The sequence below is a fragment of the Lathyrus oleraceus genome, chromosome 7 (assembly GCF_024323335.1).
Source record: "Lathyrus oleraceus cultivar Zhongwan6 chromosome 7, CAAS_Psat_ZW6_1.0, whole genome shotgun sequence".
NCBI classification, from domain to species: domain Eukaryota; kingdom Viridiplantae; phylum Streptophyta; class Magnoliopsida; order Fabales; family Fabaceae; genus Lathyrus; species Lathyrus oleraceus.
This window is the reverse complement of record NC_066585.1, coordinates 215,174,033-215,190,576: the sequence shown is the minus strand read 5'-3', so window position 1 is coordinate 215,190,576 and position 16,544 is coordinate 215,174,033. Positions and strand designations below refer to the sequence as shown.

Here is a 16,544-nt window from a genome sequence, read left to right as displayed (position 1 = left end):
GTTACCTCCAATCTAATCTAATTGAAGAGGACCACACACATCTGAGTATATGATATCAAGGGTTTCTTTCGAATTGCTTTCAACATCTTTATTGATGTTGTTCTTGCGTTGCTTTTCCTGAACACATTCTTAACATACTTCATTTGAAATATCGATTTTCTGGTAAACCTGAAACCATATTTCTTCTCTTCATATTTTGATGTCTTTGAAGTTGAGATGGCCAAGTCTGTAGTGCCACAGTCATTCATTATTTCTAGTTGTAGTTTCCAGACACATGTGTTCTAACACATCAAGTTCAATCTTGAATATTCTATTATGAAACATAGGAGCCTTCAAGATTAACTTGTCACTTGAGTCTAGTACTCTCATCATCTTATCTTTGATCACCACCTTGTAATTCTTCTCAATCAATTGGCATATACTTAGCACATTACTTTTCATTCTAGGTATGTACAACACATTGGAAATTACTGATTGATTTCCATCCTTACTCATGATCAAAACATCACCAAAACCTTAGACACTTAGGGTATTATCATTAGAAAATTTCACCTTGTTTATCATCGAGGGACTGGTGTTAATGAAACAATCTCTTCTTTCATATTTATGTGTGATGAACAACCTGAGTCGTGATACCACTGATCTTTGAATCTTTCTTCTTCTTTCATTGTCACCATCAAAAACACTTCATCTTCTTCTTGCTTTGCAAGTCTTGCATCACTTTCTGGTTCTTCTTTCTTATCTCCTCGACATTGACTTGCATAATATCCATACTTCTGATAGTTATAACACTAAATATGGATTTTGTCAGATTTTTTTCCATCACCTATTCCTCTACATGCAACATCACCTCTTTGATTTTTTTGGTTTGAAGATTGTCTTTGATTTTATGTACCACCTTCTTGTTAGTTTCCTCTATCAATCGAATTTTTGGATCCTCCTCTACCGTTGTTTCCATTCCATTTTCCTTTTCCTTTGTTATCTTTATTTGTCTGTTCCTGTAGAGCCACATCACTCTTTATCTTGTTTGCAGATCTTCCAGCCATTATTTGTTCATGAGATTCAAGCATCCCTTGAAGCTCTTCTTTTGTCATGCTTGACAGGTCATTCGATTCTTCTATTGCTACTACCACATGATCAAATTTTGGAAGCAATGACCTCAAAAATCTCTATAGATATCAACCCTGATGTCAACACTTCTCCACACATCTTAATTTAGTTCACCACTCTCGTTACTCTGGTGAAGAAATTAGTAACACTTTCCTTTTTTTTTCTTTCCATTTGAAGCAACTCATACATTCTTTTATGAGTGTGTAAACTCATCTCTTTCACCTTCTCACCACCTCCAAAAGATTTCTTCGGGATGTCCCACTCTTCCTTCGATGAGTCTACATCACCCACTTTCTCAAAGTTGTCTGGATCAACGCATTGATGAATTATCAAGAGAGCTTTATAATCTTTCTTCTTCAAATCTTTATGTGCAACCTTTTGTTCATCAGTGTCATTCTCTCCAATTGTTGTTAATCCATTATTCACAATATCCCAAACGTCTTGATAACATAATACAAACTTCATTTGATTACACCAAATACCATAATTATTGTCATTCAAGATGGGAAATTTGTTGGGAAATGCCCATTCATTTGAGAAATCATTGTTCTATGCTTCCCAAGAATCACAACCAACGCTCCAGATACCAGATGTTGGAATTAAACCCCAATCTTGGAGATAATCCAAATCAATCTTGACGAACCCGAATCAATCTTTCTGATTGATCGCGTCTCTTGTTCTTCACCTTTTCCTCGAGTGACACAACCACAACTTGGTTTCAATATGATTATACTATGCACTTACATTTGTAGAGATGAAAAGAAGAGATAAATTCATATTTTGAGAATATGGAATTTTGGAGAAAGATGAAGAATATATTTTACTGTGCAACTGCACTGAATTGTATTACTAAAAGGCAATTACAGAGTGATTAGTGTCCTTCTATTTATAATGAGATTACTTTCACTCCATGTAATCTCAAAATATCTAACTCGAGTGTTACAAAAAAATACTAAATTTAACTCAGTTAAACTCTAACTGATTTGCGTTTATTGAATATACATATTCTTAGACTTTGTCAATGTAAATTCCTCCGACAACTACATACAATCTTCGACACTATCGAATACAATCTTACTAAACACAAAGAATTAAATATTTAAAACACCACTTAATTCAATGTGTCTAAGATATCTACATTCATCTTTGTTCTCAATCTCTTGAACAATTTGACATGCACAACCTTCATCATTATGTCTACAATCTGATTCTATGATTTGTAGTGTTCCAGACTTAACCTTTCATCCGCTACTTGTTCTATTAGATAATGGAATCTCATTTCGATCAACTTACTTCTTCCACATGCTATCAGATTCTTCACCAGGTTGATAGAAGATATGTTGTCAATCTTCGTGGTCATTGCTCCATGATTCTTCCCTGTAATTTATTTGATCAAATTTACCATCCATGTTGCTTGGCATGCACATAAAAAGGAAGCTATGTATTCATCCTCATATGATGATAATGCTACAACGGGTTCCTTTCTTAAACTTCAAGCAACTGGTGCACCACCCAACATGAACACATATCCAGTTGTGGATTTTCTATCGTCACCATCACCACACCAACTAGATTCAGTGAATCCCACAAGTTTGCATTATTTTCCTTTAGCTACTGCAGGAAACAAATTTCCTTAATCTAGTGTTCCTCAGGGGTACCTTAGTATTCTCTTGGCGGCTTTAAGGTGTATTATCTATGGCCTTTGCATGAATCTACTCACCATACTTACATTGTATGCTAGATTAGACCTTATGTTACAAAGGTATCTTAATGATCCAATGAGTCTTCTATACTGAGTTGGATAAGCTTCATCTTCATCCGAATCCTTTGTCAACTGTAATCTTGTTTTAGTTGGTGTTGAAGTTGCATTGCATTCTTCCATTTAAAATATTTTGAGTATCTCACTTGCATATCTTCATTGGTGGATCATCAATCCTCTATTGCTCTTGTATAATTTGATGTCGAGGAAATATGAAATGTTATCTAAGTCAAACATTTCGAATTCCTTGCTCAATTCACTTTTGAAATCTTGATCTTGTTCTTGCAACTTCCTGTTATCAACACGTGATCTACATAGAGACAAAGTATACACCATGTTGAGTTATGCACTTTATAAACTCTTTCTCCCTTAGAAAGCATCTATCTTCTTATTCTAAGCTCTTGGAACTTTCTTGAGTCCATACATGGCTTTATGGAGCCTGTATACTTTTTCTTCCTGGCCTTGCTTCAGAAAACCTACTGGTTGTGCTACATAAACATCTTAATCTAGAGGATCATTCAGGAATGACCATTTCACATCAATCTGACACATGAATGTGTTATTCCTGTTTGCTACACCAACAATCGACCTGATTGTTTCGATCCTAGGAACTGGTGCAAAAACTTCTTCATAATCAATTCCTTCTTTCAGAAGAAATCACGTTGCTACAAGTCTTACCTTTTTTCTGGTTACTTCTCCCTTTGGATTTAGCTTCACCTTGCTACACATCAATTTCCTTCTTACCTTGTGGCAATTCAACTAGTGACAAGATTTTATTGTCTTCTATGATTTTTAACCTCTCCAGCACAGTGTGCATCCACTTTAAGTCTTTCAATGCCTCAATTACATTGACTAATCCGTTATCTGCTTAGAAGACATAATGTACTAGCTCGCCTTCTTCATCTATATATTTAACTATCATCTTATTTTACTTCATTATGTGAATTAGTTCTTTTATTTTAAATATAAATAGTCTTGACTCTCTATATTGTTATATTTAAAATTAACAATGTATATATTTTTTAAAATGACATATCATGTTTTAATTATGACAGATCATATAAATTTTTAAAAAATTTTTAAAAATAAAATATAATGTACACTTCATTAAAAAAACATTAACATTATTAATTTTCAAAGAAAAATGTAAAAAAAATCTTTGTGTAACTTAAAAGAAAAATATAATTTATGAATCATTAAAACAAGGACACCTTTCATTTTCATTGCTAAAATGTAAGAGGATACCATTTTTTTTAAAATTTAAAATAGGTGAATTTATTTCATGAATGATGTGAAATTATAAAAACAAAAGCTATGATTAAAATTAAGTTACAAAATATCTTTTGGATGAACTCGATAGTTCAATTGGTACATTTTTAAAAATTTCAAAATAATTGATCTATGATTCAATTTCGACAATATTTATTATATTTATGTATTTGTGTAAACAAATTATAAATGTTTGTAAATCAATAATTTTTAAAAGAAATTATAAAATAATTTATAAATTAACTCCTAAAATGTATTTATAAATGTGAATATTTTTTTATTTAATTAGATACACGTGTAAAAACTTGACCAATCTATTTACACAAATAAAAAAAAATTAAGTCCTATAATTATATGTTTACAATGAACCTTCCTCTTATATGAAAATTCAAATCCTTCTGATTTAAAAAAATCAATTTATTTTTTGGTATTAATACATTTTCAAACTTTATATATATATAGTATTGGTAAAATATTAAAAACCTAAGATTTACTTTCCATTATAGAAAAAATTGCATAGAAAAAAATAAGTTCTTTCCTTTTTAAAATTCTTCATTCCAAAAATCAACAATATACAATTTCAATTTGAATGAAACAACTGTCCATTAATCACAACCTTAAGATTGAAAACGTTTAACTTTTATTTTAATTCTCTTTAAAATAATATGTTTGAATGGTTATATATACTCAGTAAAACTTTTTATTATAATAACATATTATAATTAAATTTATAGAAATACAATAAATAAAAAATATTGTTAAAAATAAAAGATGCTCAAGGAGCAATTGTATATTCAATTAAATTATTAAAAACATATTAAAATTTGTTGAATTACATAAAAGAAATATTAGTAGTATGTAGTATTTTATTAAAGAAAAGTATCCTATATTTATGTTATAAGATTTCATAATTAATTTTTTAATTTATAATATATTATATACTTTTAAAAAAATAATATTTTAATTTTTTTTTTATAAAAAGCATTTTTAAATACATAAAAACAAAAATCATTTTTTTAAAGATAAAACCTACCAACTACTCATAAAAACACAATTTATATTACAAAATCTGATCATCATCATCGTTATGTCGAAACCATCCAACTCGCGGCCACCCTCGCGGCTCTTAAAACATGCGACATGGTCACCGGATATGCTTCGAGAAGAAGCATGGCGGAGACGAAAGAACGATCACGTCAGCCGCAGTAGCACCCTTCGGCTAACCAAGAGTGTCTCTGAGGATGATTTACAAGAACTCAAAGCTTGTTTCGAACTAGGCTTCGGCTTTGATTCAGCCGAAACCGACCCGAAGTTATCAAATACTATACCTGCTTTGAAGTTGTATCATGCTGTTAATAAACAGTACAACGATCATAGCTTGTCTCGATCCTCTTCTTCATCCTCCATTGTCTCTGATAGCGGCATTGCAAACACCACCGCCATATTTAATCCAGGTAATTAAGTGGTTAGTGATTCACAATAATCTTGATTAGGTTTTATTTGGTTGATTATAATTGAAGTAAAAATTAGGGTTTTTTCTAATCTGCTCTAGTTAAAATTAAATATTGATGAAAGTGGTTTTGAATTTTGTTATGAAGCTGAGGATTTGCCTGCGAAGAAGAATCGGTTGAAACAATGGGCGAAGATGGTTGCTTGTGTGGCGCGTCAATCTTCTTCATCAAAGGGTTCGAGTTCTTCTCAACAAATTGATTAATACTACCTATTGGCATCTCTGCATACGCTCGAAGTTTGCAGGGAAAAAAGTGTCTGGATTCATTTGTGTTATAATATGTTGATACACAGTCATGATGGTCTCTTTCTAGTTTCTTTGGTTGTGTTTAGTTATTGTATTGGTTCTAATTTTACTATAATATACAATAATGTACATTTGAAAAGTTAACAAATATCAAATTAAGGTGTTGATTTGATTTATCTTTGCTAGTGGTAGATGCAAGCCTAGTTTAAAAGTCTCAAAATTTTGAAAGTTGTGGGAAATTAGTCACTTTTTAATTATCACAAAATAAATAGAGATTATATTTAAACATGATTTAATTAAAAAAATATTTTTTTAAGCTCTATTTAATTATAGTTTACTCTTCTGCAGAAATCTTGACGGGTTACTCCTTTATGGGCTCTCACCTCATTTTCCTTTATCCTCTTTTTTTCTTCCTCGGATAAGTAAAATTGCATTTCTTTCTCTCATTTATCGTTTTTCTTTCTCTCTCTTCCCTTTGCCTCCCTCAAATGCATCCTTCATACTCTTAAACACAAACTCAAAAACACCAAGATTACTCATATTTTTCTTATTGCTAAACCAAGTAAACCTTCAAGATTCATCAAGCATACTCATTCGTCTCTTCAACAATCAAGAGCACTGAAACCCAAAAAATCTTAAACATTCATCCAAATCCCTCGTTGTTATCTTCATTACAAAAACATCCCAAAATAACCCAGAAACCCTCATGTTCATACCTTTATATCTTTCAATCTTCAACACAAAAACAACCTAGAAAAAACCCCATCTTTATCCCTTCATCACAAAATACTAGAAAAAGCCCCAATTTTTGTCACACACATTTGTACTGTTAATTTGTATCTTCATCACAAACCTAGTTCCTCAATCATCTTTACAGAAAACCCTCTCCCATCATCATTCACTTCCATCGATTGATTAACCTTACTCAACATGGTCGTTGATTCCTCTTACTTAAATTTCTCTACCAATCCTTCCAATCCCTACTACCTACAACCTAATGAAAACCCCTCCCCCATTCTTATCCTCCCACTTTTTTACCACAACAACTATAATTCTTGTCTCGGGCTATGAAGGTTGCCCTAATTTCCAAGAACAATCTTCGTTTCATCGATGATACCTTCTTTCAACCCGCTATTGCCCACACCATTTTTGACCAACGACTTCCCTATAATAACATGGTGCTTTCGTGGTTGCAACGATCTATTTCTGAAAATATTGCTCAACCCATTTTATGGATTGACAGTGGTCATGTTGTGTGGAAGAACTTGGGAAACCAACTTTCTCAGGGGGATATCTTCAAAGTTTCTAACCTTCAAGATGATTTACTACAACTTGAATAAGGTACCCTGGATGTATCAACGTACTTCATAAAACTCACATCCCTTTGGGAACATAATGACTCCCTCAGACCCACACGTGATTGTACCCGCACAATCCCTTATACATGTGGTGCTGCTTCTGACCTTCACAAGTACAAAGATCAAGATTGTGTACTAAAATTTATTAAAGGTCTTAATAAGCTTCTCTCTACCGTTTGTTCTCAGGTTTTACTTTTGGACTTCTTTCCCTCACTGGAAAAAATATTCTTCTTGGTGCTTGGTCAAGAGAAACACTCTATCAACTCTTATCAACCTGATCCGTCCCTTATGGTAATGCAAATCCAACCCTCACATATTGGGGTGGTCGTGGCTGTAATACGTCTTGTGGTTGTGGTCGTTCCCCTCATGGTCGTGGACTTTCCTCTAATAGGATTTGCACCCATTGTGGTCGAACTAACCATACTCTATTGATACGTGTTTTATGAGGCATAGCTATCCTCCGTGATATCACTACAAATGCTCCAAGCCTTCTATAAATAACATTGTTGCATCCACACCGATCAAAACCAACCCTTATGATTCCTCTCATGATTCTCAACTTTCCATGGCCACCATTTAGGATCAATATCATCAAATTCTCCAACAACTTCATTATCATCACTCCTTTTCTCCCTCCATTGTGCCCTCTGATGTTGCTCTCCCTTATATCAACTATGTAACCACTTCCACTGATGGTAATCCACATGTATATTGGATAATTGATACAGGTGTTACTCATCAGATTACTCCTAATTTATTCAATTTTTCTTCTTACTCTTATGTCTCCTCTATTAACATGAAGTTACTAAATGGCTCAATCATCATAACAAATATTGTTAGCACTCACATCTCTCTAACACTTTAGTTTTAACTAATATTTACTATATTCCTACGTTCAATGTTAATTTAAATTGTGTTACTAAATTTATTGATTCTTCTGCTTGTCAACTCACTTTTACTGACAAACAATGTCTTATTTTGCAATAAACCTCTAGGATCTTGATTGGTTTAGCTGCACGCATGGTAACTTCTATGTCTTCACATCTCATGCCACTTCTTCTTTTCTGTCTACTCTATCCACTTGAAGTATGTCCTTAATACTTATTCTATTACTTGGAATAAAAGATTAGGTCACCCTTTCCTCTTTGTTCACAAATTTTTAGCTTCCCTCATCCCCACTATTCAATATTGTACTTCAGCCATCTTTTGTTCTATAACTGGTTCAGGAATAAGGATATTAGGATCGGGAAGATTGTACTTGATACGGTATTCTCGTATCCGGCATTCTAACCTTAGATAACGCTCTGGTTCGTCGAATGATAGCTTTAATTTAGCGCCTTGAGAGCGAGTACTTGGCATACACTCGACAAATTAAAAAGGGAAATAATTTTGTTTGCCTTAGTCTATACTGCACAATACTGGAGTTAGGATATCGACTAAATTAGTCCCCGGCAACGGCGCCAAAAACTTGATCGCGACTTAGTATGTCTATAGGATTCGTGACTGCAAGTGCACAGTCGTATCACATAGTTTTAAAGATTATCAAACCCAAAGGACTGATAATCGGAATTACCGTTATCTAATGTTACTAAGTAAACTTAAGGCTGATGATTTCTCTAAGGGTTGAGGGACGATGAGAAATAACTACTAATGAAAACAGAATTTTAATAAAAATATTTAATAGCGGGATATTGATATGTAACAAATCAAACTTCGGGGATTCGATAAATAGTTTGTGTAATCTTAAACGACAAAATACTCTTGAGTATAAATTATTTATTTAAAAGACTTTATCTCACACTCTTGTGTTGTTGACTATGAATATACTCTTAAACCAGAATGTTTCACTCTCGCTGTCTCATTTGAATTAAAAGTAATTTTTGGTGATAAATAAAGTCTAATTAATCCTAAAACGCTCTCGCTGTATTTAGAATCAATGCCTAGTTTCAGCTATCCGATTAAAACCTCAAACTCTCGTTTTTATTGACCATAACCTTTTTTCTCTTTGTACTGTCATAAGAAAACAATTTTAATTTTAAAACAAGAAACTATGACCAGAAAAATAGTTTTATGAAAGTCAACACCAATTATTTACGAATCCCGACGTTTCTACGATTTTTACATACCGATATCGATTGGTTTAGCCGAACATGGATTCGAGAGCAAACATGCTATTATGATAATTAAACATAAGACAAGGCATAAGCAATTAAAATAGAACCTGGAATATAGACCGAAAAACTGGAGTTAATGTTGGTTCTTGAATTCAAATAATGTCGGCACGCTTGATAAATCGGGTACACAATTATAATCAATTTCAATCTCTAAAACTAAAGTCATAATAATCCCCGATATGGAGAATTAATCACTTTACAAGTAAGTATCTGCTGAAAATGCTAACAACAAAAATCTAGCTAAAAGTGATCGTCTCGTCTTTGAAGACCGAAACCCTAATATATACTCCCCACTCCTTTCCTTGAAAGTAGCCTTGAAGATCTCTTAGTGGGAGCGGTTGGTTGACCAAGATAAACGGGAAATGGAGAAAAGCGTGGAGAAAAATAAGGAGGAAGTGCTTTAGTGGCGGTAACCACAACCCTAGGTAGTGGGCGCCACACCTTGCTAGGTGGAGGGCGCCACTCTTGCTTGGTGTTAGGCGCCACACCTTTCATTTGGTGGTGGGCGCCACCTTGCTTCATATGGTGGGTGCCACCTTGCTTTGTGGTTGTGGGCGCCACCTTCTTTCATTTGCTTCATTTTCTTCCCTTTTTCTTTCCTTTTTGCTCTTTTCCCTCTTTGCTTGCATAAACACTTCTTATTCGATAAATACCTGAAATAAACACAAATTACGACATAATACTATGGAAAATAAGTAAAAAGAAATACAAGTCAAGTTAAGTATACGATACATTTTTGAGTTATCAATTATTTCTTGAAGAAGGGCTAGAACCTAGTTCCCGTTGGGGCATGGTATTTGATGAAGTTGTTAATTCTTATGGTAATGTCATTGGGGCAGTGATTATTACTCCTCAAGGCACTCATTTTCCATTTACAACTAGATTGACCTTCAAATGTACAAATAATATGGCTGATTATGAAGCTTGCATTATGGGGCTCGAAGAAGCCATTGATCGCAGAATTAAATATCTTGATGTCTATGGAGATTAAGCTTTGGTTTTGAATCAGATCCAAGGTGAATGAGATACGAGTCAACCCGGTTTGATACCATATAGAAATTATGCTAGGAGGATGTCAATTTTCATTATAAAAGTTGAGTTTCATCATATCCCTCGAGATGAAAACCGAATGGCAGATGCTCTTACAACATTAGCTTCAATGATTGTGGTGAAATTTTGGAACAAAGTTCCCAAACTGACTGTGATGTGTCTTGATAGGCCAGCTCATGTGTTTGGTGTTGAAGAAGATGAAAAGCCATGGTGTTATGATATCAAATGTTTCCTCCAAAGTCATATTTACTCGTCTGGGGCATCTTTGAAAGATAAAAAGTCTTTGAGAAGATTAGCTAGTAACTTCTACCTGAACGGTGATGTGCTTTATAAGAGAAACTACGATATGGTTTTGCTCAGATACGTGGATAGACATGAAGCATACTTGTTGATGACTGAAGTCCATGAAGGTTCCTTTGGTACTCATTCCAATGGACATGCTATGGCGAAGAAGATGTTGAAAGCAAGTTACTATTGGCTGACAATGGAATCTGACTGTTGCAAGTTTGTGAAGAAATGCCACAAGTGTCGAATTTATGCAAATAAGATTCATGTTCCTCCAACAATGTTGTATCTCATTTCCTCTCCATGGCCCTTATCCATGTGGGGAATTGATATGATTGGTATGATTGAGCCTAAAGCTTCAAACAGACATCACTTCATTTTGGTGGCTATTGATTACTTACTAAAGTGGGTTAAAGTGACATCGTATGAAAATGTGACCAAGCAGGCTGTGGTCTGATTTATCAAGAATCAGATTATATGTCGTTATGGTGTGCCAAGTAAGACCATTATTAATAATGGATCGAACTTGAACAATAATGTGGTGGAAGCTCTTTGCAAGGACTTCAAGATTTCATATCATAATTATTTTTCCTACAGACCTAAGATGAATGGGGTTGTTGTAGTTGTAAACAAGAACATTAAGAAGATCATCCAGAACATGTTTGTGACGTATAAAGATTTCCATGAGATGATCATGTTTTCTTTTCATGGGTATCGTACATCCATCCACACCTCAACATGGGCAAAAACCCTTTATCTCTTGTTTATGGCATGGAAGTTGTGCTCCTCGTGGAGGTTGAGATCCCATCATTGTGTGTTTTGATAGAAGCCAAGTTGACTGAAGCTGAATGGTGTCAGACTAGATATGACCAGCTGAATTCGATTGAAGAGAAAAGATTGACTGCCATGTGTCACGGTCAGTTGTATCAGTAGAGAATGAAGAAAGCTTTTGATAAGAAGGTCAAACCTCGTGTGTTCCGAGAAGGTGAACTCGTGCTCAAGAATAGTTTATCTTTCAAACCTAATTCTAGGGACAAATGGACTCCTAATTATGAAGGCCTATATGTTGTTAAGAGAGCCTTTTCAAGCGGTGCATTGATTCTTACAACTATGGATGGTGAAGAGTTCACACGTCCTGTGAATACCGATGCCATCAAGAAATACTTTTCCTAAAAAAGAAAAGAACACCTTGCTAAGTTGAAAACACTAAAGGGCGACTTAGGCCAAAATGAGCGTCTCGGTGGATTGAAAACCCGAAAGGGCGATCTAGGAAAAAGTTAGAGATATAAAATAGAAAAGTTTGTCCCGGTATATTAAGTACCCACCTTGGGGAAACCTAGCAAAAATTAGGGATTATGGCAAGTAATTGCATTCGGCTGGTCCTGACCTTTGAAGCAGTTTTAACAGTCACTTGGTTCAGATTCATCATTCTCAACCAAAGACAAGCACACAGTGGATTTCGAAGTTGGTAGGGAGAGTAGTGATTATTGTATTCAATGTATCCCTTTTCCATGTAAATTACCATTTTTCAAACTTTGTAAGGATCCACAGAGTTCCGCTATTTGCGGACTACCATTCTATTAAATAAAGTTGAGCTTTTATCCAATTATTTCGTAATCTTATTTGTTTCTGTTTTAAAATTGAATTTTTTTCTGATGATAATTTTGAAATATATAAATTAATGAGCAAATATTTTTTCCTAAATAATAAGGCATTTACTATAATCAGTTACAAAAAGGAATGTCAACAACAATCTCAAGGTCGGTAAGTCTTGATAGGTGAAGCATGGTTGGTCTTCCCCGAGTAGTGGTTTGGTGACTTTACCTCCACATCAGTTTGTTGTTCATCCCCATCATGGTTGATGGGTTGCCACCCTAAGAAACGTTTTTCATCCCCGGATGAGCTGATGTATTGTTCCCTTTATAATTCATTTTTCCCCAGCTAAGGCGTTCATGTTTTTTCATTTTTCTCAGTGTGTATATTGGTGAATGAACCCTGAATTATCTTAGAACCTTTATTTGGTCTCGAGATCCCCAACGTATTTATTAGTGCGTTGCGTAGCCATGACAGTTTCTCCCTTGTGTGATTCTACAAATCCGATTGATATTTTCGTACCTTGGAATTGGTTTATTTCTCAATCTCCAAGAAGAGTCTGATGACTATTTCTTTCCTTATGAGGAAGTTTTTGCTGATCTTTATATCCTCATGTGGTCTTTGATTTATTCAGGCAGATTAATGTATTCCCTAGTGAAGCCACATATAGATTTTTTTTGGATGGGATCCCTAGTAGATCATTTGGTTCTCCCTACTTAGAGTTTTACCTCTTATTGTGACTTGAGACCCCATCAAACTTCCATCTTCTGATAGAAGACTTCTTCTTGCAGGAAGTATTCGGTTCTAAGAAGTATTGATGGTGCCCCCTGCGAGGTTGTCTCCCATTTGATATGGCGTTGACTTAAAATTCCATGTAGTGATAACTTGTTGCTTTTATAAGGATCCTCAGGAGATCCCTCTTTATCCTCAGCATTTTGCATTGGCTACATGTTCTTCATGCCTTTCCCCACCCAGAGTTGAATTATATTACAATTAGGATTTTATATCCTTGATGATTTATTTTCATCCCTAGCATATTCTCCAGTTGGTGTTCCCATCTTGTTGAGATTAGCCGAGTATCTAGTTGTGATGTTTCAGATCTTTATGTTTGTATCCTTTGTGCTTGTTTGTCAGCATAATCATACTCATGCATATACATGCATAAAGCACAACATCATATATTTCATTGTGCATTTTTATCGCATTGATATTTCTTCTGATCCCCTGCTTTGGTGATGTTATTTTCCCATGCATATTTGGTGTGCCTGTCCTCCTTTAATTGTAGAGTGTAATACCCTTAAGCAGAAAGAGTTTATCCTTTTTCCTTCCCCACTTAGTTATTTCCTCGTGGATGATTGTTGTTTTTGTTTCCTTCCTAGTTCATTATCTGGATGGAACCACTTCCCTTGAGTTATACCCTCATTGGGTTGAGTCTTGTTTGACCGTTTCTTTATAGTTTTTACCTTGATAGATCTCTTGGTACCCTAAGAGTTTATTACCCAATAACTGGTAATATTCGTCTTGGTGTTGAGTACTTTACTTGTGTTAATTTACCCTTTAACCGGTAAAAGGTAATTTACTTCTTTGATTCTTTTTCCAGAGGATCCATTTTTTTCCGTTTCCCCAACAAGTTTATCCTTGATATGTTCATCTTAACCGATGATAGATATTCTTCTTGTTTGGTTTTCTACCCAGTAAAACGGTAGTTGTAATTCCTTCTTTTCCTAGAGAGTTTATCCTTAATTGTTCACTTTAACCGGTGACAGATTTTCTCTTTTTCTGGTATTCTACATAGTAATCAGTAGTTGTAATTCCTATTTGCGGTATTCTTCCCAGTAAATGGTAGATATAAATCCTATTCTCCTTTCAGAGTTCATCCTTGATATGTTCATTTTAACCGGTGATGAATTTTCACTTTCTTTGGTCTTCTACCCAATAGCCGGTAGTTGTAAATCCTATTTTCCCTTGACAGTCTATCCTTGATATGTTCACTTTAACCGGGGACAAATATTCTTCCTCTGAGTTTATCCTTGATATGATCATCTTAATCGGTGACAAATACTCTCTCTTTGGTCTTCTACCTAGTAACAGGTAGTTGTAAATCCTATTTGATTTCTTTCTCCCATTAGGTTATTCTTACCCAGTAACTGGTAATGAATATGCCTCATTTTTCTCAGCGAGTCATCATTGATATGTTTACCATAACCGGTAACGGATGTCCCACTATCTAAGTGTATTATCTTCTTACCCAGTAACCGGTAGTAGATAATATATCTCTTTTACTCATGTGTTGAAGTTTTTTCTTCCCTATTTGAATTTGGTTTCGTATTTCTTTGTGAAATCAAATTCCTTTTTGCGGTTGAGTATTTCAGCCTCGTTCTGATTTACACATTTCCCTGGAGGGTGTTTCTTGCTGCATTGGTGTTATCACAATACATGTAGATTTCCTTTTTCCCCCAACTGAGTCTTTCCACTGATTTATTTTCATGGAAAATCCCCTCGTGTCTCTAGCAGTTTTCAAGTCGTAGTCTGGCCTACGCATAAATTTTATCCCTAGAGTCTTTGTCTCCCTAGTGAGTTTTCCTTATGGAATTCATTTTGCTCTTGTGGACTTTCATTTTCTCCATATTCTTTTCCTTTATGGCAATGTATTCTCCGCAAATATTATTTTTTGCATACATATCATGTGCATCATGAGGTCTCTTAGGGACCAAAATTTATTTCTTGATGTTGTTATTTAAGTCCATTCTACTGTGTTGATACAAAGATTTTAATATTCACACCCTCATCTAGAATGTCCTTAAATAGGGGTAGCTGTAAGAACCCAATTCTGACCCTAAGATTCCTCATGCTATCTCATTATTTGCATTGCATTTGGGATCACACCTTGGCATCCTCCTCACCCCTCATTCATTGGGTTTTCATTTGGAGAGATCGCCAAGCACTTATGATTGTATCATACTTTATTTTCTTTTGTTTACTAACCAAAGTATCAAAAAATATGTCTATGTGTAGCTTTGTTTCTTTTGTAGGTATGTGTGTCCACCTGTGCCTCATCAAGTTCATATCTAGGGTTTGAGACCCTCGATAAAAGAGATCAATCAAGGAAAGGTTAAAAATGGTTCTAAGCATAATACATGGATCCCCATGTTTTTTATTTGTCAATTTGATCAAGAATTCATCAAGATATTGAAACTTGTATGCCTTGGAAGCCCTAATTCATCTAGGTATCTTGTGTGACTTCCTCAATAAGTTTCTTCACTATTTGGTCAAAGATAATAAGGGATACTTAATTGAACATAATATTATGCATATATGATTCTCCATGATCCCCAAGGATCAAAGTAACTTCAAGTTTGCAAGTTCGTTAAAAGAAGTTGACCATAGAAAGTCAACTGGTCAAGTCTAGGGTTCCCTAGACCCTATCTCCTACAATATTTGTCATATGAAAATGATTTCAAGAGAAAGGTTACTCTTTATGACATTACAAGCAACCTTCATGTCGGCATCAAGAGCTAAATTCTTTGCGACACCTTTGTATCCTTTGTGATCGTTTTGTTAGCATAATCATCATCATATATATATACACTCATATAATTTCATAATTTCATAATTGCATCATCATATTCGATTGATTTATTTGAGATTCTTATTCTCTGTTATGGCGGTACTTTATCCCCATACAAATTCGGTGTCTATCCTCCCTCAATTGTAGAATGTCATCCCCTTAGGCAGAAAGACTTTAACCTTTCTCCTTTTCCCCACTGAGTTATTTCCTCGTGGATGATTATTACTTCATCTTCCTCCCGAGTTGATTATCTGGATGAAACTGCTCCCCTTGAGTTATATCCTCAGTGGGTTGAGTCTTGATTGTCTATTTCTTTCTAGCTCTTGCCTAGATAGATGCTTTGAGTCTCCTAAGAACTTATTACCCATTAACTGGTAATATTCTTCTTAGTTTGCAGTTTGTTACTTCTTGCCCAATATCCGGCAAAAGTATCCCTGTTTTCCACCAGTAGAGTCCCTAGTGGATTCGTTTTTCCTGATTCCCCGAGAAGTACATCCTTGATATGTTCATCCTAACTGATGACAGATATCTTTCTTTCCCCTGCGTGAGTTTATCCTTAATATGTTCATCCTAACTGATGACGGATACTCTCATTCTTGGTATTCTACCCAGTAAAAAGGTA

General features: G+C 34.7%; 1 protein-coding gene across 1 annotated transcript; it reads left to right on the top strand.

The window, feature by feature from the left end:
• The first annotated feature begins 5,189 nt into the window (after window positions 1-5,189).
• On the top strand, window positions 5,190-6,115 carry LOC127105349 (uncharacterized). The gene is made up of 2 exons (XM_051042519.1): window positions 5,190-5,592; window positions 5,737-6,115. The coding sequence occupies exons 1-2, from the start codon at window positions 5,226-5,228 to the stop codon at window positions 5,850-5,852; spliced, it is 483 nt and encodes a 160-aa protein (XP_050898476.1). The 5' UTR covers window positions 5,190-5,225; the 3' UTR covers window positions 5,853-6,115.
• The last annotated feature ends 10,429 nt before the right edge of the window (window positions 6,116-16,544 follow it).

Coding starts and splice junctions, on each gene's coding strand:
- LOC127105349 (XM_051042519.1), top strand. CDS start 5,226: ATGTCGAAACCATCCAACTCGCGGCCACCCTCGCGGCTCTTAAAACAT. Junction 5,593..5,736: donor CACCGCCATATTTAATCCAG/GTAATTAAGTGG, acceptor TTTGTTATGAAG/CTGAGGATTTGCCTGCGAAG.